The 21,021-nt window shown below is 30.8% G+C and overlaps 4 protein-coding genes across 6 annotated transcripts; 3 read left to right on the top strand and 1 right to left on the bottom strand.

Annotated features, from left to right (window-relative positions):
• The first annotated feature begins 1,706 nt into the window (after window positions 1-1,706).
• Window positions 1,707-3,621, top strand: LOC114189548 (nuclear transcription factor Y subunit C-3-like). 2 transcript variants are annotated; one of them, XM_028078141.2, is made up of 2 exons: window positions 1,707-1,966; window positions 2,544-3,621. In XM_028078141.2, exon 2 carries the CDS (start codon window positions 2,545-2,547, stop codon window positions 3,328-3,330), a length of 786 nt encoding a protein of 261 aa, XP_027933942.1. In that variant the 5' UTR covers window positions 1,707-1,966; window position 2,544; the 3' UTR covers window positions 3,331-3,621. The 2 variants fall into 2 exon arrangements, with proteins under 2 accessions (XP_027933942.1, XP_085521294.1); XM_085665168.1 differs by having other exon boundaries at window positions 2,541-3,621.
• Window positions 3,622-5,350: 1,729 nt separating this feature from the next.
• LOC114192288 (HSP20-like chaperones superfamily protein) lies at window positions 5,351-7,536 on the bottom strand. 2 transcript variants are annotated; one of them, XM_028081966.2, is made up of 3 exons: window positions 6,539-7,536; window positions 5,899-5,980; window positions 5,351-5,794 (listed from the first exon to the last, which is right to left on the bottom strand). In XM_028081966.2, the coding sequence occupies exons 1-3, from the start codon at window positions 7,437-7,439 to the stop codon at window positions 5,791-5,793; spliced, it is 987 nt and encodes a 328-aa protein (XP_027937767.1). In that variant the 5' UTR covers window positions 7,440-7,536; the 3' UTR covers window positions 5,351-5,790. The 2 variants fall into 2 exon arrangements, with proteins under 2 accessions (XP_027937767.1, XP_027937766.1); XM_028081965.2 differs by having other exon boundaries at window positions 5,351-5,980.
• A 7,385-nt stretch (window positions 7,537-14,921) lies between these two features.
• On the top strand, window positions 14,922-17,251 carry LOC114192813 (root phototropism protein 3-like). The gene is made up of 4 exons (XM_028082634.2): window positions 14,922-15,248; window positions 15,343-15,412; window positions 15,534-16,625; window positions 16,705-17,251. Exons 1-4 carry the CDS (start codon window positions 15,115-15,117, stop codon window positions 17,071-17,073), a joined length of 1,665 nt encoding a protein of 554 aa, XP_027938435.1. The 5' UTR covers window positions 14,922-15,114; the 3' UTR covers window positions 17,074-17,251.
• A 298-nt stretch (window positions 17,252-17,549) lies between these two features.
• LOC114189960 (RING/U-box superfamily protein) lies at window positions 17,550-19,951 on the top strand. Its single transcript, XM_028078690.2, has 7 exons — window positions 17,550-17,760; window positions 18,142-18,236; window positions 18,564-18,643; window positions 18,724-18,779; window positions 18,892-19,004; window positions 19,312-19,376; window positions 19,446-19,951. The coding sequence occupies exons 1-7, from the start codon at window positions 17,586-17,588 to the stop codon at window positions 19,741-19,743; spliced, it is 882 nt and encodes a 293-aa protein (XP_027934491.1). The 5' UTR covers window positions 17,550-17,585; the 3' UTR covers window positions 19,744-19,951.
• The last annotated feature ends 1,070 nt before the right edge of the window (window positions 19,952-21,021 follow it).

The following is a 21,021-nucleotide window of genomic DNA, read 5'->3' as shown; positions in this document are numbered from 1 at the left end:
TTTTAGCATTTAAAAATATGAATTTGTGAACATATATAATAGGAGTAGTAAATAATTATTAAAAAACTTTAAAAAAATTAAAAGAAAATTAAAAAAAATTGTAAAAAAATGTTGGTGAATTAAGTGAGCCAACTCACCTTCAACTCGGTTCAAACCCGTTTAACCCTAGAGATGTCAAAATGGGTTTCAACCCGTGAGCCAACCCGACTCACCACGGGTTCGAGCCGGGTTGGGTTGAGAAAAATTCAACTTTTTTAAAAGTGGGTTAAATTCAACCCGACTCACTTAACTCACGGGTTGAAGGTGGGTTGACCCACTTAACCCACCAACATATTTTTACAATTTTTTTTTTAAATTTTCTTTTAATTTTTCTAATAATTATTTATTAATCCTATTATCTTTGTTCACAATTTCATATTTTTAAATGCTAGAATGTTGCTTAATTATATTTTAATAGTTTGAATGTTTAATTAATTTGATTGTCAGGTTATATATGTTGATACATTAATCTTAACTATAATCTTTATAGTAAATTACTCAAGTAACCGTCTTATAAACAATTTTTTCTAAATTAGCATGAAAAAAATGTATAGTTTTTTTATTTATATTTTGTTGAATAGCATGATAGAAAATTTGTAATATTAGTCATGCTTTTTTAGACTATATGGATACTTTCTTGGAAATAATTCTTCATATATTGGTAGTGAGCATGATCAAAATATTGGTTCTTGATTTTACTATGATTGTCATCTCATGGGTTACTTAAAAATTTATTTAAATATTTGAATACTAAAAAAAAATTAGGTGTGTTAGTGAGCCAACCCATTTAACCTACCAACCCATGATGGGTTGAGCTGGGTTACAAAATTTTTGGCTCACCATAAAGTGAGCCGGGGTTCACTCATTTTCAACTCGACTCGTGGTGAGTCAACCCGTGTGAGCCAGATTAGCTTACCTTGACATATCTATTTAACCCATAAATTAAGTAAGCCGAGATGAGTTGAATCCACTTTTAAAAATATTATATTTTTCTCGACCCTTGACTCACGGATCGAAATCCAAGCCAAATTGACAGAATTAGTAAGGATGTAGTCCTTATTACTTCTTGACAAACTTACCTCCTCCGAATATTTAAATTAGAATAATTATATTATAAAAAACGTTTTTAACTCGACTATCTATTTTTAATCTATTAGTTTTTGCTTTCAAATTAAAATAATCATAATGATATATCATGCAGATTTTGAATAACAATGGTATTTGATACAATATTATAAAATAAATAGAAAAATAATACTAAACGGTGATGAAATATTTGAATGTCACATAAATATATAATTAGCACAAAATTATAGCTTCTATAGATAAACTTAATATCACAAAAAACACAGATATTTTTTATTTCGTTTAGTGAAGTAATTAACCATATTGGTTTTATTTATTTTATGTAAAAATAGTTATATTACATGGAAAAATAATAGTAATAACTATAGGAATAAGCAACAACATAATAACTCTCCTTTATAATATATATATATATATATATATATATATATATATATATATATATTTATTTATTATAAACAAAAACAAAATAGCAAATGTAATGTTGGGTTCACTAAAGAAAGAAAAATTGTTAGGTATTATTATTATTATTACAACAAAAATCTGAATAGATCACACTTTTTTTTTTGGTACTTGCCCTCCTAGGTTCGTTCGAAGAAAACATGATTAATAGTTACGAAGCTCTGTCTTTTGTTATGAAACCCTGAAAAAGGATTCGGATCTTTGAGCGTGCAGGAAAACATTCCACAATGTGTTTTTGGTGCACTAAAACTCGGGCATAATAGATCTGTATAGAGAATTTCTGATGGTTTTGCCTTTCTTCTCTCCTTTCTATATTCATTTGTAATCCCGTGCAGATTCTTAATATTTGCAGAACAAAGCATCACGTGTCATAGAGAAGGTAGCAACTCTAGCTACACGAATACACATATCTACGTAATTCTGTTCATGCATTTAGGGCATTTAGGTGTAGTGAAACCTGCCATTATCTACCTTGTTGTCAATCCAAACCCCGAAATTTGGATGAGTACTTGTGACATGTATACCATTGTCTATCTACCAAAACCATGAAATAATATCATTTTTCTTGTGATGGATACTATTGTATGCGACTGGTGAACTTGTAAATATGTAAATGAATTGAGTGAAGATCAAGATCTAAGGATGAATTGTTTATATAGTTTTTTACGATTTTGCTTAATGCATACAGAGAAAAGAATGTGTCTTTTTTTCCTCCCTCCAACTCCAGTATTTCCTGTATAAAGAATATGGTTTTGTGTATATGATTCCACATTTTGAATAAGGGTTCTCTGTGTACTTTCAAGTATGAAAGTAGTTTTGGATATAGGTATTTTTGTACCTATGAGTCTGGATGTACATTTAGAAGGGGAGCAATGGTAATCCAAAGATGAAATTGTCTGCATTTGCATACTCTGTTTTTGTGCAGGGATTGATTTGTTTGATTTGACATGAAGCAGGATGGATCATCAAGGGCATGGGCATGGGCAGAACCCATCTCTGGGAGTTGTTGGGAGTGGAACTCAACTCACTTATGGTTCTAATCCATACCAAGGAAGCCACTTAACAGGTTCACCTGGGATGGTTGTTGCATCACCAGGGACCATTCCATCCACTGGTCAAGCAGCAGCAACTCAACTAGGACAGCATCAACTTGCTTATCAGCACATGCATCAGCAACAACAACAGCAGATGCAGCAGAGACTCCAAGGCTTTTGGACAAATCAATATCAAGAAATTGAGAAAGTCACTGATTTCAAGAACCACAGCCTTCCCTTGGCAAGGATAAAAAAGATCATGAAAGCAGATGAGGATGTGAGAATGATATCAGCTGAGGCACCTGTCATATTTGCAAGGGCATGTGAAATGTTCATATTGGAGTTAACCCTGCGTTCTTGGAACCACACTGAAGAGAACAAAAGGAAAACACTTCAAAAGAATGACATTGCAGCAGCCATCACAAGAACTGATATCTTTGATTTCTTGGTTGATATTGTGCCTAGGGAGGACTATAAAGATGAAGTGCTTGCATCAATGCCAAGAGGAACTGTACCTGTTACAGCCCCCCCTGAGGCACTTCCTTACTGCTACATGCCTCCTCAACATGCACAAGTAGGAGCTGCTGGTGTCATGATGAGTAATAAGCCTGTCATGGACCCTTATGCTCAACAGTCTCATCAATACAACATGGCACAACAAATGTGGCCACAACCACCAGAACAACAACAATCATCATCAGACCAGTAGCTACTTCTTATAAAAGGCTCTTCCTTTTTATTTCTCTCTTGTTAATTAGTTTTCCACGGATTTAAATCTTAAATTTGGTGTTGGACTGCTCATTTCAGTACATTATAGTAAAATTTAAGTCTGCAGTTTTTGAGTTGTACTTTCCATCTTTTTCTTTATGGAATTTCCTATTTCCTCTCATAGAGATTCTTGATGTATGGCAAATATAAATTGTCAATAATGTTTATGATTTAACAGTTATAGTTGCCACTGATGTTGGTCACGAAACAGCATTATGGTTTTGGTAGTTATTTCAACCTGACTTTGCATTGGTGAAAGCATCTGGCTTTTAGATGTTATTAGTGACTGTCCTGTCTTGTGTTGAAGATGAAGAAGTCCATGTTTTGATTGAACATTTGAATGTTCTTTCCCTCCCTCCCATGTTTAAATAGTTCTTCACCATTTCCTTCCCAGTCTTTTACATGAGCCGTGGGATTACTATAGCGGTGAACGTTTCAATAATCAACCATATTCGATTCTCTAAATAAAATATATGAATCAACTTCATAATATACATTCTAAATTTCAAATTACTTTGATTTTTTGTTTCCTGGTAAAATATACAGATTGCAAGTACCTGTTAATTTCTTCCGAGAATAAGTATATAATTTGCTGAAGTTCCACATAGGATACTCCATTTTATATGATGTTAATGATAGTATATATAGAGGAAGTAAATCATAATTTTTCCATTTCCTTTTTCATCTATTTTTTAGAGTTGTTTTGTAAAAACAATAAAGACAGTAAAGTTTTTTAATTATAAAATAAAGCAAATGTTTACTTTTCTATTTGAAAATTTATGGATACAATTAATAAAAGAATAATCAGTATGATATTGTTTTTTACAAAATGACAAATAAGTATAATAAAATCTTTTTCTAAAAATTCAACATTAAACCAAAAAAAAAAAAAACAGAAAGAAATGCATGTTAAAGTTTTAGTGTGAGCCAGAATAGCATGTTAAGTATTTTAACCCAGTTATCATGGTTTTTTTTTTTTTAAAGTATAGATATTTGAAATGAAATTATTTGATAAAATAAAACAACAATCTTGTTTGATCTTGTTGTTTGATTGAATTTTAGTGGTAGACCAATTCCAATTTTAATAGACTGAATTTAGATAACAATATATCACTTGTTGTATTTTCTTACTTTAAAAATAATAATAATTTGATTGATAGTTACAGAAGACAATACGGGATGTAGAAAGGACCAAAAATTAACAGCATAAAACAAAAATTAAGTAAATAGATTATTGATCTTAATGCTTAAAACCGGCAAGTAATAAAATGGCTACCTTATTTGATTATGATTGTATTGGTATATAAAGTTTTAAAAAGTATATTTATAAAATATGGTTAACAGTATTTTGACATATTAAGCTTTTTCTGTTACCAAAAAAAATTATAATATACTTTATACTACATTCTTCAACCATAAACATATATTAACATATTTAAATAATTCATATAGGAAAGTGTGAAAAAAAAAATTATATATATATATATATATATGAATCAAATAGTTAATCAATGTAACACTTAAAATGTTAAACCCTCAATTCTTTGACATTTCAGCTTCTATTGCAGTATTATTATACATGTAAAACAAAAGTACATGTTTCTGAAACCGAATTGAGAACTCATTTAAGGATCAGAATGAAAATGTGTCAACAATAAGAATGGAGTTAAATAACACTAAACACGGAACAATACAGCTTTCAAATTTCAAGGATTGGAACCCTCAAGAACAACACAGTCATCCATCGCGGTCTGAGTGTTAAGATTGTAATATGTGAAGGTGTCAATTATCAACCAATCTCTTTCCATAGGTAATTTATGAACTTAATCATTCAGTGGCAGTGTTTTTGACTTGGATATAATGAGTTGACATTTAAAAGTTTCAAAGTTCAGTAATAATGGCTTGCATTCTTTCAGAAATAAAAAAGTAGGAAAGTGTCATAAATCAATTCTGAAACCATCTAAGAAGAAAGAACTCAACTTTTACTGTTATCCAAAATCATTGATAAATCATAACTATTTCCATGTGCAGTCACTGAGGGCCTAGTTCCAGATCGATGGAACAATATAAATTACATATAGAGTTACCAAATGAAGAGGGATTGTGTGTTTAAGTTGCAGAGTAGTAAGCACAAAATTAACACAAGTCTGTGAACCACTCTTTCATATGTGGATAAAATGGATTAGCTAATCATGTGACAATTGGATATTGAAAGTGAAGATAGTGTAGCTACCATACTGGATATTGTCACTCAACCCACAGCTATTTGACATTTTGTATCGATCCATAGTAACTTTCAATGGTGTCTAGTGAAACAAAAGAGATGATTCTAACCAAACAACTTGTTCATCCTGATTTCGCTTTCATAACAATTCCTTCAAGAATTCCATCAGTGCCAAAATTACCTGAAAAGTGATGTGGATCAACAGGACCAGGCAGCCGGAAGGACAAGGTGAATTGACCTGGTGGACAAAGGTTTTGAGTTTGCATTTCAAAAACATGAGAGTACCTGTATACTGTAGTCTCTCCTGTTATAGTTACTCCAGATATCAATACCTTTCCATCAGTCTCAACATCACATAGAAGTTCCTCTGCAGGAATAAACCTCAGTTATGTTAGTTATCGGTTATCAGTAGCGATATCTGAGACACAATGCTGTAAAAATTATCAAACAGTTTATTATTTACCAGCAAAAATTACATCCTTTTCATGGCCCATTTAGAAATTTGACATACATAATCATTACTTAGCACATCAAAGCATCATTGATCATATCCAAGAAAGCAAATTACAAAAAATCAAATATAATAAGCTTCCAGAAGGGTAGATTCCTCCTACAATCCATATCAGCTAGCATGACACTTAACAAATTCATTTCATCAATCAAAAGCTTTTAGCAATAAAGTTCACAACATTTACACAAAATAGACATTCCCAAAATTCAGGTATATACATCATAAAACCTTAGAATTAAAAGAACACACATACACCAAGACAAACACTATCCAGTTATTCGCACTGGTTCATGTCAAAATGTGTTCTTCTAAATTTTATATGCAGTCCTACACAATTTTCATGAAAAATTTTCAGTTAGCGAAGCCATTATATTAAAAATGAATTCTTGAGAGTTGACACTGAACAAGACTTACTTTCATCCCTTTTGACTCCTGGAAGAGACACGCGAAACAGGTAGGAGTCTTCACACTCTCCAATGTCCAGAAGTCCTATGCTGGGACCAAATTGTGCCTTAGCCACACTTCCAGTTAAGGCAAATCCATTCTTTGTAGCAGCCACCATGTCAGACAATTCCTCCATAGAAGGACGTGTAGGAAGGACCAACATAGCTGCCCCAACTTCTTCAGGATCATTACTCACATCATCTTCAATATCACCACCACCCTGATGTCGATTACTTGTAGTATCCCTCACACGACCATTAACATTATCCTGAAATTTATAAAACCTACCAGAGAACTCATTGTCATTCTTCCCCATGGGCTTGCTAGAGTTGTTTAGAACACAATTGTCGTAAGAAGAAACACCCAGTTGCAACCTGACAGCGTCTCTGTCCACATGCAACTCTTCCACCCCACTCAGTCTCTTGAACCTCTCAACGTCCCCTGGCTTTATGTACCTGCTATCAGGATTGTTAATAAACAGAACGTTGTGAATGATTTTATAGCGGTTTTGGAAGCGGGAGTGAGGGTGTAAGTGGGGAGGGAACAAATCGAGAAAGTGGGGGTAATTGGTATTTCCACTCTGACCTTGAAAGAACCGACGCAGAAAGGTTAACTTAAGGATCAGTGATTTATCACTCTTCCCGAGTATATAATAATAAACACGCTCCAATTCAACAACTTTGATGAAAGAATTGGTTAATTGATTCAATGTGTATGGAGGAAACCCTTCTGCTACTCTCTGCAATATTGATTTTTTGGTGGCTGCTTCGGATTTGACGTCAGGACCAAAGTAGGTTCCCACAATGAAATACACTAAAAAACACTGATCATCATTGGGTGTCACATTTTTTAGGTCAGCCTCGGAAACCATCACGCACCGCCCCTGTTTGTTTGTTTGTCACAGTGAGAAACAGAGTAGCAGCATGCACAATGCATAGCACAGAGTGTAGAGAAGGAGTTACACCAAGAGTCAGCGTAATAGAAACTTTAATGCTATTAATTGTCGATTGTGGTTATTTTTTCTTTCGGAACTACATTTGGGCCTGGGCCCACCGAAAATCCAACCAATAATCAAACTTGTGCCGCAAGCTTACCCAATACCTACCCTTGCACATGATCCTTCATTAATTTTTGTTTTTCAGTTTCAAAATCAAAACATTGTCAGTCTTTTGTGACAAATTTTACATTTTAAGAGAGAGAATGATTCCCGTTGAGAACTGTATGTAGATTTTTTTTAAGCAATAAATTAATGAATATAATATATGTAATCAATCATCTATTGTTGGTCTCAATGACAAAATTGATAAAAATAAATAAATGAAATAATTAATATAAAAATTAAATATGTTTGTTTTTTTTGAAAATTAAGATTAGTCTCTTAGAAATCTGAAACAAATTTAATTTTTTATTTTTTAAAAATATATAAATTTAACCCAATTTTATTAAGTATATTTAACATTTCAACTACGTTTTATTATAATATTTTAATTTATTTACACAATTTGGTTTGACATATATTTTTTCTAATGTTAACTAAGAATTATATCGTTGAATAAAGTTAATAAAATTTAATTTAAAGAATTAAATTTACTTATCTCTATTACAGATGAAAGACTAAAATAATTTAAGATTTTTCAAAAAAAAAATAATTTTTATTAAGAATTGAAGAAAAAAAAATATATTTAAGGCTTAATATAAAATATTTGATGGGGGAAGAAAAAAATGGGAAAAATACATTTTAATAAATTTCAACCCAGCAACTTCTTCTTCATTTTTTGTTTATTAATTTTGTACTCTTTTTAATATTGGTAAGGTCATGTTATTTCAACTCAGTGATGTTTGGTTTTACCAGAATTTGGGATTACAAAATCTTATATTCTATTTTTGATTTACATTTTAAAATAAAACATTTCTTAAGTAATATTTCTAAGATTGTATATTTTATATTTTAATTCATATTTACTATTTCTTTAGCTTTATTTGGAAATCTATATTTATAAAAATATTTTTTTTCTTATTTAAATAAATTGGGTATATCAAGTAAGATTCTTTTAATAATCGTTTTTTCAAGATTTGTTTTATTTAAGTCAAGGAATTCTTAAAAATCTATCATTTTGTTATACTGGTAATTTTAGCTTCAATATTGATCCTTGGATGACTATTGTGAAAGGAACTAAATGCATTTTATTGATAATTAGTTGCCAACATAATCAAACTTGGGAGGCAAGCTTGCTACTCAATGCCTACTATTAATTTATTGGATTTCAAAATCAACAAAATTATGGTAAAAAAAAATGAAAAAAAAATTAATTAATATAAGAATTTGTTAGTGGAGAGAGATGACAAAAATAAATTTAAAGAGTCTGTACCTTTTCTTTTAATACTACAGAATTTCAAATAACTTTTAATAGGATTATTCTTATAAGAAAGCTGTTAACTATGTTTATTTAAATATTTTTTAACTTTTCAATTATATTCAATATTGCAGAATTTCAAAAAATAATATCTCAAGTGCAGAATTTCAATATTATATTTTAAATAAAATAAAATTACCAATTTATTTAATTTCTTAAAAATTTTAGGTTTCTACAATTAAATTTCCTTAGGTTGAAAAAAATGATAAAGTATCCGATAAAAATCAGCACAGTAAATCCTTATTTAAGTTTGATTTCCTTAAAGTGGTATTCATTAAGTAACAAAATTATTCTGTTTACATGTGCTTCTTTTATCTTATTATGAATATAAATAAATTAATTAATATAATTATTATTAAAATAAAAATGTTATTAAATTTATTAAATGTACATTCTTAAAAATAACTATAAAAATAGATACAAAATTTAAATGATAATATAATTAAAATATATTTATTTATAATATTATACAAAAAAAAACATATATTTTTTGTGTTTTTATTTTCTTTTTCGATTTCATTTTCAGTAACCATCTTTCTAAATTTAAATAATTATTCATAAATAAAATATAATTTTTTAAATTTATATTTTTTATAACATTTTTTTAATTCAATTGATTATTTTTAATAAAAATTTATATAAATTATCAATTTTTATAATCATTTATAATAAAATAGTATTTTATAATTTAATAAAAAAATTACAATAAAAAAAGTAAACATAAAAAAAATGTGTTTTTACTGGTATTAATAAAGTTAAAATCCAAACAATATATTACTTGTATCATCTTGTAGGGATATTGATCTCACAAGTGCCATCTTTATTTTGATAGTCACTACAGACATAACACAATCCCAATAATTCATTAGTCAATATTTGGATTTTGAATTAAAGAACAGAGAATTTTTACACAGAATGATGTAACTATTCATTCACTCATTTGAATATTCTCCATTTTCGGACTCTACTTCTCTTCCTGGTTACAATTACACTAACAGGAGAACAAGAGAATTTCTGAATCCAAAATTTCATGTCCTCTTTACTCAATTTAGAACTCAAAATCAAAACTATCCCGAATAAAAACCCTAAAAACCATTCTTTCACCCCTTTCTTTCTTAAAAAGTACCTAATCAATGAAACCGCTGCAAGACAAAACGAAAAAATCTTCATAAACAGATCAAATTCTCCAATCTTCCACGACCACAAACCGCTTACAATGCAGGTCAAAACTAATGCAAACCACACAGACACCTTCTTCCTTACCCTCCATTTTCCAGCCACTCTACGTCTCCGGCCACCTATAAGGCGACTCAGAGTATTAGAATCACTGCGCGCGATTTCTCCAGCGATGGAATTGAAAGGCTCGGGTAAGATCTTGAGATTGAATGCGACTGTGGAAGCCAGTTGAAGAATTGTTCGATTGGATGGTTGAGACCAATCACGCCTTGTAGCGCATGCGATTGTGAGACATGGATAGGATTGCGAAAGGCGAAGCGAGATAGGATTGAGAATGTGAGAATTGATTTGGATTGAAGAAATTGAAGATGGTAGAGGGTGATTTGAAATTGAGAAGGAACATTGGGTTCCGCGCATGTAGGGTTTCAGTATCAGCATTCTATTGTATGATGACCGTTATCTCAGAGAAATGTAGAAGAAATGTAAGAGAAGATGAAGGAAGGTATATTTATTTGGGTATTTTTCCAAATCCCAAATTCAATTTTCAATCCCTCCAGGGAGGCTTCTGGTTTTTGAATTGTTTTCAAATTCAATGACAAATTATCCACTCGACAAAAGTTTTTTTTTTAATAAAGTATTCCATTTTTTTTTTTTTACTTTTAAGTTATAAACATTCGTTTTATTTACATTAAACTTGTTGAAATCTTATAAAGTTAAATTGTAATTTTAATTTTCTTTTAGTTTTTTTTTAGATTTTAAATTCTATTAAAAAAAATCTAGTTTTAGAGGAATATAATTTAATTATAGAATATAAATAATTTAATGAATTAAAGTATAAAATAAACACATACAAGAATGAATACTGAGTATATATATATATATACTGTGAAATTATAAATTACTTACAATTTATAATATGATTATTATAAAAAACCATATATTTATCCTATGTATAATGTAATTAAATATAAGTATAATAATTAACTATATTATATGATATTTAAAATAAATATTGAAAAAGTTTATCCTGCCTAACCACTATGTGATTAGATGACTGTTAATATATAAATTTCTTATTTGTTATATTTGGAATACATTATAATTATTTAATGTCATTCATGTACTTTAAAACTCATGAATATCACTAATTAAGAATAAAATATGAAACTTAAAAATCATTTACATTCTCCATGCAATAAAGTCAGTCAGATTATTTGATTAATTTACATATTTTAAAATTTACATTTAACACATTGAATATTTAAACAGTAACACTTTGCATTCATAATATAATTTAAAAATCATATATCTGACAAATTAAACTTCTAAATGGTTAAACTAATTGCATATTTAAATTATTCAATTCATTGGGTATTTTAAAATAGCATTTCAGGGAGATAATTAATTCTCCTCTTTTTACTTTATTTAATTTCTTATTTTGGTTGTGTTTTTGAGTGTTTTTATTTTCATTCCTCTTGGTTCTCTATTTGTATGTTGTAGATGTTTTTATTTTCTTTTTATGCTAATTTTTTAGGATTAAATATATTTTCGGTCTTTGAATTTTGATACAATATTAAAATTTGTATATATTTAAAATTTACATTTTTCATTTTCAAATTTTAAAAATAATTATATATATATATATATATATATAATTATTTTAACTTAACTATATTAAAAATTTTTAACGTGTGAAACATATCTTTTAGTCGATATTTAAAATAATATAAACATTTGAATTGTTACCGTAAAATATGTTTAACATATCAAAACTATTTAAAATAATTAGATTAAATGATCATATTTATTATTTTTAAAGTTCAAAAACAAAAATTATATCAAAAATTTAAAACATAAACAAATTTCGATTCAAATTAAAATTTAAGAATTAAAAACGTATTTAACCCATTTTTTATTTCTTTTAAGACGTGATTCTTTTATTTATTTATTTTAATCTTTTATCTCGTCTCTCAGTACAGATATGCAGTGAGATAGAGAAATCCAAGTCTGAGAAGGTGGAGATGAGATCAAACTAAAAACTGGAGATAAGAACTTGTTTTCACGCCGCTTAAAGTCATGTATGAAAGTATATCCTTTTGTTCATTAATTTTGCAACCTTAGCGTGGAAAAAATTGAGCACTAGAATATTCAAATAATTTCAAATCAAATACAATGCGGTCAATGTTTAAATACAAATTTATTTCTCATTTTCGTCACTTTTTTCGATTTAATCCTCATTTTAATTTAGTGTTTAATTACATCTTAATTTTTATTAATTTTCTGTAAATTTAATCCTTTTTGTTAACAATGTTAAATAGTTAATAGAAATGACCAATGCATGTCACATATGAATTCTTGGTTTTTCTTTTCTTTTTTAAATTTTATAAAATTTTAAATTTTTAAAAAAATTATTTACATGTCAAATTATCATTGTGTCACATGTCGATATCATATCATGTGTTAGTTTATGGATGAATTATTTTCTTTTTATTCAATTTAGTTTCTATATTTGTTATTTATGTTCATTTTAGTCTCTTTATTTGTTATTCTTTTTAACTTTAATTTTAATCTAAATTGAGATGAAATAATTTTGTCCTTCTTAAATTGAGACCAAATTTAAATTTTTCTAAGCTAATATTTTAAATATTCATATTTCATTTATACATTCTTGTTCACAGTCTTCTTCCCTCACTAGGCATTTTTTTTTATGTAAATCTTGCTGTTAGTTTATTTATCTGATTCTATATAAGTGACTCAATATAAAATTTTCAGTATTATAATACATTTCACACAAATTAAATTTATATTAAATAATATACTATTCATTCAATTAAATACCTGTGAAGTGTGTATACAATTTTCTATTGTAAATCTATTAAAAATACCATTAATCTAATTCTGAAAATAATTATAACAGAATACATACTTTTACATTAGATATGTCGTTGCCTAAAATATTAAAACATAATAAATTTTAGAATAAAAATATCAGACAGATTATTTTCTTATCGGTAAATTTAATATAGATGATTTAACTTGAATAAGTTAAAAAACATTTATTTTTAAAAAAAAATTGAAATATTTTAAAGATTGATTCGGATAATATTAAAATATTAGGTCTTTATTTAAATAATAAAGCTGAAGAATAATTACAACAGAAATAATGTTTGAGGTGTCCATTTGTAATTGGAATAAAGTTTGAGAAACAATTTGTTCAATCTAATTAGTCCTTTTCCTTTATCTTATAGAAACACTTATAAATCCACGAAATATGTTCTATATTTCTCCACCTCTGAATTATAGAAGTAGGTATATATCATATTTACATGCAACCTTTCTCTCACTTGGTTTCAACATCATCTCTTCTGAAATTGATTAATGGCCACATACCACGAATTCCACATTCATGTATGCATTAACAAAACCGCAAGAGCATTGTGTTGTGTAATGTAAAGACCCTTTTGCTCAATAAGTCATATCCACGGGGAGCTCATCAACACACTTTTTACCAATCATCTTGATCGACTGGTGGGTCAATCATTAGGGTGGGCCGACCACTCTGACCAATCTTATGGATAGACCATCTTGACTCATTAGTGGGTTAACTATTTTAACCAATCGACTGGTAAACTGATTACTCAGACTAACTGTCAAGATAGACCATTACATCTTGGGGTTGATATATTAACCGACTTGCAAGATTGATCAATTGCAGAATAAAAGTTAGACCAATAACTACTATGAATAAAGATTTAAGGTATGGTCGTTCACACTATTTCAAAACCTGTAATATGTTTCGTCCTGACTCGATCCACCACAGATTAATCATTTAGTGAGTCAACTCAATCCGACTCACTTATTAGTGAGCCAAAAAAATTCGAATCCAGCCTGACTCACCATAGATTGTTGGGTTAAACGGGTTGGCTCACGAACTCACTAGCTTACTTAATTAAAAAAAATACAATTTATTTTTTTTTCAGTCATAACTAAATTATAATTAAAATCTAAATAAACTTTAATATAATTCAAATACAAACCAAAATAACAAAAATACGAATTATTTATGTATTGACTAAAAAACAATTTAACATGACCCAAATGTAAAGCCTAACTTAACAAAAAATACTTTGTAACCTTTTATTTGTTGGTTGATGAGCCAACCCTCCTCATCACAGATTCAACCGGTTTAGTCGGGTCAAAAATCAACCCATATTAAAATTTATAGAAAATTTTCAATTCAATCTTATCCAAATTTATGGTGGGCCGGATTAGCTCGCAGGTTCCGATCGATTTTAACGGCTCTAGTTCCCACACAAACATACAATATTTAATACTTCTTTACTCGGACGCTAATTGACTTAAATGCCGGATTGCATTATGCATCTAGGGACTTCCAATGAGCCTTTGAGGATAAGTAGAGCGGAGATCGTCCGGCCTTGCAAAAACATGTACACAATCAAGAAAAAGTGCATACCAATGAGAGAAAAAGCTTTCCATTTTTTTTTCTGGCCATGGTTATGATTTAAAATAGTAAAAGGAGACAAAAGAACAGGTTTTGTGACCACACAATGATGAGGCTGGAATCCGTTTGGGTTAGAAGGTTTAGGAGGTCATATTAATTTGGTACAACCTGCAGGAAACAACTTCTTAATTGATGAAGGTGACACCATGAAGAAGTGTAGTTTTTTATTTATCAATAAGTGGATGAGATTGCACTGTTGTTGACTCTCCAATATTCCAATTGCTCTAATGTTTCAACAGTGTCTCCAAAATAACCAAATACTGCTTCAACCAATTAAATTCACACAGATGGCATCATTGATGATCATAATAATGAGGGAACAGTAACACCTTCTACTCTTATTCTAAAAGCATGACTTTTTGTCTATATATTCTCTACAATCCATGCCGAACCCCTTCATATAATTTCCACCACTGAAGCTCTTAAAGCTAGGAATGATGAAGAAAGAGTTTGAGTTTGCAGTGTTTGAAAAAGGTACAGTGGGAGGTAAAAGTGTTGACCCATGTAACCTTCTACCACCTAATCTTCCTGTTCTTGCTCATACCTTGGAACACACACAACCAAACTGGTAAATTAATGTCTCTTCCTTCTACTTGCAAACAGAGTCAAAATTATAAACATGTGTGCTTGTTTCATCTTAACTAATTAGTCTCATTATGCAGGATTGCTAGGTCAAATTCCCCTACTGATTTAATTATACAAATTGGTGATTCTAGCTTCCACTTGCACAAGGTGGGTCAATCACACCTTTCATTATATGGGAATTTGCATGTATTCTTGTCAAATAAAAAAAAACAATGTTCCATGAAATATTCTTAAAAGTTTAGTTGTATGTGATGTGGTTGATTTTCAGGTTGTCATGGCCTCAAGAAGTGAATATTTGAACCGGCTTGTGTTTGAGAGGGGAAGCAATAGAGAAAGTGGTGGTGAGAGCCTCATCATCCAAATTAAAAATCTTCCAGGTGGTAAAAAGTCTTTTAAATCCATAGTCAAGTTCTGTTATGGAAGGAAATTTGATATAACTGCATCCAACATTGCCCCATTGTATTGTGCTGCACATTTCTTGGAAATGAGTGAAGATCTCCAACAAGGAAATCTCATATCCAAGACAGAAGCATTTCTCACTTTTCTCATAATATCTTCATGGAAAGACACATTTCAAATACTTAAAACCACTGAATCTATTTCCCATTGGGCCAAGGACTTACAAATAGTCAAACGTTGCTCACAGGCAATAGCTTTGAAAGTGTGTGCAGATTCAAATGCATCTAACTTTGAAAGACCCTTAAGTGAAACTGATAACAGTGTTCATGATTGGTGGTTTGAAGATGTGTCATTTCTACGAATAGACCATTTTATTGAAGTGATTCAATCGATCAAAAGATGTGGAATCAAACCTGAACTTGTAAGTTCTTGTATAGAACATTGGACAAGAAAATGGTTTTCTCAAATCAGACTTGGACTTGATAAGGAGACTCCAAAATCCTTAACTCTGCACAGAATATCCATTGAGTGTTTGATTAACATACTTCCTGCAGAAGAAAACTCAGTTACTTGCAACTTTTTGCTTCATCTACTAAAGGCAGGGGTGATGCTGAAAATAAATTCTGAGTTGTTGTGTGTGCTAGAAAGAAGGGTAGCCTTAATGTTGGACAAATGTCGTGTTCCTGATCTCTTGGTCAAAAACCAACATGAAAAACATTCTTTGTATGATGTAACTGTTGTACTTAGGGTGTTACGGTTTTATGTTTGTGGCATGTCAAGTAATCATTCAGCAAAAGCAAAACCAAACAGTGTTGGAAGATTAGTTGATGGGTATCTCGTGCAAGTTGCAAGGGATGAGAATCTCACAATGGAAAGTTTCAAATCAATTGTTGAAGCATTGCCACAAAATGCTAGACACTGTGACGACAACCTCTATAGAGCCATTGACATGTACCTCAAGGTAATATCATTTCCAAGCCTTAAGATCTCATTTTGTTTCTCACAGCACTGAGACTCATTAAAGTGACTTAATTTTGCAGGCACATCCTAATTTAACAGAAGAAGATCGAACAGATATCTGTAGAAACTTGGAATACCATAGATTGTCACAAGAAGCACGTAAGCATGTGATGAAAAATGATAGGTTGCCCTTGAAATTAACTACGGAATTTGTCCTTTTGGAGCAAGTGAATATGACAACATCAATGACAAGTAATGGATCAAGTTACCGTAGAACACAGGCTCAGACAATCATGAGAGTGAACAAAGATTTGGAAAGAAGGGAAATAGTAAATGCCCAGGAGATAAACATGATGAGAAAAGACGTTGAAATGATAAAATCACAACTCTTGAAAGTGTATAGCTGCAAACTAAAGCTCCAAAAGCAACTAAAGGGATGCATTCGTTGAAAGAGAGTTAGTTTATTATGTAAAAACACTTCTGTAAACCTTCTTGATAGATTGATAGAATGATGTACAATATAAATGCCACTTAACTTTTTTCTCAGAATAATGTGAAGAAATTTGAATGCAATAGAAACTATGATGTAAAATGTAAAATGTATATATTTCATTTTGTCCTCTTTCATTGTATTCCAACCCCATTCCTCTGTCTAATACTCGTTAGTCATAAAATAAGTTCAAGGAAGAATGTTTGAATTTTTCAAGAATCAATTATATATAGGTTTTAAGATAATTTATTTTGTTTAAATTATTTAAACATTACATTAAATTATTAGAACATATCAATTCTTTATAATCATCATTAACTTTACATTTAAATACTCAATTATTGAAAGTAAAAAAAAAGTTAAATATAATCTAAAAAGTTTTAATCTTTATCTCAAATTTTATATACAATAAATATATATTTTACTATAATATATAATTTATCATATGTATCATCTTGTCTAGTAATATACATGAGAAAAGCGTATGAAATGGCAGGAAAATTAGGGTTGGAAACGATGGAAGATGACGCAGCGATTGGGGCGAGCGACCATGTTTCATCGGACTCGAAGTCGGAGGATTCCAGTTGCTGCTGCCCAATCTGCTTGGGGCCATTTCTTCAACTGTCTTACCTCGACAAATGTTTTCGTATGCCCTCAAACTATTCCCTTTTACTCTGTTTCTTGATAACCATCTCATCTCTACCTTCTTTTGCAAGATGATGGTAACTTTTCTGTCTTTCTAATCCCAAAGTTTATAAATTTATTGCATGTTGTAGAGACCCTTCAATGGGTTTGACTGATTGATTGATGATTTGGTTGGATGCTCTAACTTGTAGTATTGGGGAACCCTTTTGTTCGAAAATCACCCTGGCAAATTTTATATCAAGAAAAAGCTTTATTTTATTAGGATCAATGCTTGAGAGTTGAGATTCAAGAAGCAAAAAAGAGGCAATTGTACCATTTGACACTCTTACTGTTTTTTTATGTTATTATTCCTAGCTAATCAATGAACTTATTCTTGTGGCAGATAAGTTTTGCTTCAATTGCATTTTACGCTGGACCAAGGTGGTTGCTGGCAAGCACCGTTCTCTTCCTTCTTCCGTAAAATGCCCCCTCTGTAAGGTTCGGTTAAATGCCTTCATTTTTCAACTTCTAGAACATCATATATTTTTGTGCGCTATTACCATTGTTATATTGTTGTTTTTTCCTTTTTGACTTTGATCGAGTATAAATTATTCTCTCCATTTTACACCCTTTAAAAAGAATTTCAATTCAGTACTTTTAAGTGATCTCAATTTACTGCTCCCTGAATGCTTCTTATGGATGTCGAAATTCGCAAAACATTACGGATGATGATTTATGATAATCAAGTGGGTGAATGGTAGTAGAAGTTAGTATCAAGCTCGATCAAGTGACCTGCTGACATCTTTGTTCGTGTTTAATATGCAGACAGAAAATTTATCTATCGTGTATGAAGTGGAAGGAAGTTGCTTTCAGCGGCACTACGTGAATAAGGATTTTGAAGATAGGTTTGTCTAGTTTCAGTCCAAGTTAAAATTTTTGGTAGATTTATCCTTTTTATACTTTGCTCCTCTGTTTGTGTGTGCAGTTTTATATTGTCAAGAGCGCACAGATATAGATTACAGTGCTATTACACTGATCAAGGTGTTCGTCCTACTTCTATGAGATAATGGTGCCTGTCTATCCTTTGGTTTGTGTCAAATATTCGTTATTGATATTTTTATGTTACTTTTTTTTATGAACTCGGTGTGAGCAGGTTTGTTAGATGACATATTCAATATACCACAATATTGGAGATCTCGTAAGTACTCTCAGCCAAACTTCTGGCTTGAAAGTTGGTTAAGAAGAGAAATTCAAGCTCTTATCCAGGTTAGTAAACTTATCAAATTAGTGGTTTGTTGGTGCATTCTCTCTCAGGCCTTGACCCTGGAAAAATATCCAGTAACAGTGTGATTTATCTGCTACACGTATATTGATCCACATTTGTTGCGTTTTCTTTAGTGCTATCGTATGTAAGTGCTTAATCATAAGTGAAATTTCTGATTCTTTCAAATCCTTCCCTCTGTCATTTAATCACTTTTTTCTTGGGGAGGGAGGAAAAAGGGGGTGGGGGTTTCTATAGTAATTGCATAGGTGTGTTAAATCTTGACTTAAACTTGCTTTTTCCAATCTAAAGGAGGAGGATGTTGACATCATTGTGCACCATATAATTGGCGTGGTCAAAGCAGCATTATATACAAGGTAAGTTTCTTTGTGCATTTTGAGTGTGGAAAACATGGATGGTGACTAGTAATAACTTTTGAATTACAGAAGAGAGCAGAAGTCACTCGTGATTGCACCCGAAAAGAAACAGGAAGAGTTCAAGATGTCAGTCTCTGAAGCTGCAAAGCGATTTCTGGCTGCAAGAACGGACAGATTTGTATACGAGATTCAACTATTTCTTGCTTCAGGAATGAACATTGAAGCTTATGATGCTGTATACGTACAACGGTTAGGTTGGAGTTCTCCCGGGATAAATACTGAGGTTTCTCACAGTGCATTAGTTGATCGCACAACTGCGATTCCATACCTGTACATATTTGATGGTGACTTTGATGAAAATGAGTAGATTATTTGTTCTGTTCTTCTCATGTATTTGCTGTAATTTCTTCCTGAATAGCATAGGAGAACTTTTTCACACTTCAATGAGTGGTCTTGATCCTCTTCAGTTACCGCAGAAGGTGCAATTCTCCACCCAAGAGTGTAAAGTTGTTTAACACATGCTTGTTGTTAATATAACAATTTCCATAGTCTAATTTTATGCAGTTGTAACAAAACAGGGGAGGCTCCTTTTCCAGCATGTTAAAAGCTTGATTCTTTAAGCAATTATAAGCTAACAACATTTGCTCACTTTCAAAAATTAATAAAGAAAGAAAGCATGTACACACTTGATTATTTGGTTTAATGTATCATATGGGGTGTTACCCAATGGGGTGTGAAACGTGTAGTCATCTCCAATGTGCGACACAACATAAATCAATAAAACAGAAAGATAAAGTGGAGGAATATTGCCGTGTATTTGTATTGCATATGTATGTTGTGTTTATATAAACATAATATAGTACAATCATACTCTCTGTAATAAAGTCATCATTGAATACAATAATAATACATGAAATAATTGATAATGATGGTTGCACACACACGGACAAAATATTAGGGATATTGGAATAATATTATATTGACATAATATCTCTGGTATTGATTCTAATAATTAGAATCACAACTTTCTCTAACTCCCTCTCTCAAACTGAGGTGACTTAGTTATCCTAAGTTTGTCTTTTAATATGTTGAACCTTGTATGTGTGAGAGGTTTGGTTAAACAATTTGTAATTTGATCTGCTGTGGGCACATAGGCTATTGTGACTTGATTCTGAAGCACTTGATCACAAATGTAGTGAATATCTATCTCAATATGTTTAGACCGAGCATGCATCACTGGATTGGATGCCTGTGCCTTAGCACTCAAGTTATCACACCACAAAATCGGCTTTCTAGGCATAGGAAATTTCAACTCATCTAGAAGTGATCTGATCCAAGTTACTTCTGCTGTCAGGTCAGCTAAAGCTCTGTATTCTAACTCAATACTTCATCATGACACCACTTTTTGTTTTCTTGAGGCCTATGAGATTAATGTCTCTCCAAGGAAAATACACTGCCCTGCTATGGATTTCCTATCATCTATGCTAGTGGCCCAATCCAGCTATATCAAGATCGGTTGAGGGTTTGATATGGAGACAAAAATTTGTTAATTTGTTGTGCCATGGTGATATCTCAATATTCTTTTTATTCCTTGCCAGTGATCCATGGTTGGGGAACTCATATATTGGCTGACTTTGTTGACATA

Source organism: Vigna unguiculata, chromosome 7, assembly GCF_037176805.1.
Source record: "Vigna unguiculata cultivar grain cowpea cultivar isolate G323 ecotype 2 chromosome 7, ASM3717680v1, whole genome shotgun sequence".
Lineage (NCBI taxonomy): Eukaryota > Viridiplantae > Streptophyta > Magnoliopsida > Fabales > Fabaceae > Vigna > Vigna unguiculata.
The sequence above is the reverse complement of the archived record's forward strand: the minus strand, read 5'-3'. Positions and strand labels throughout refer to the sequence as shown.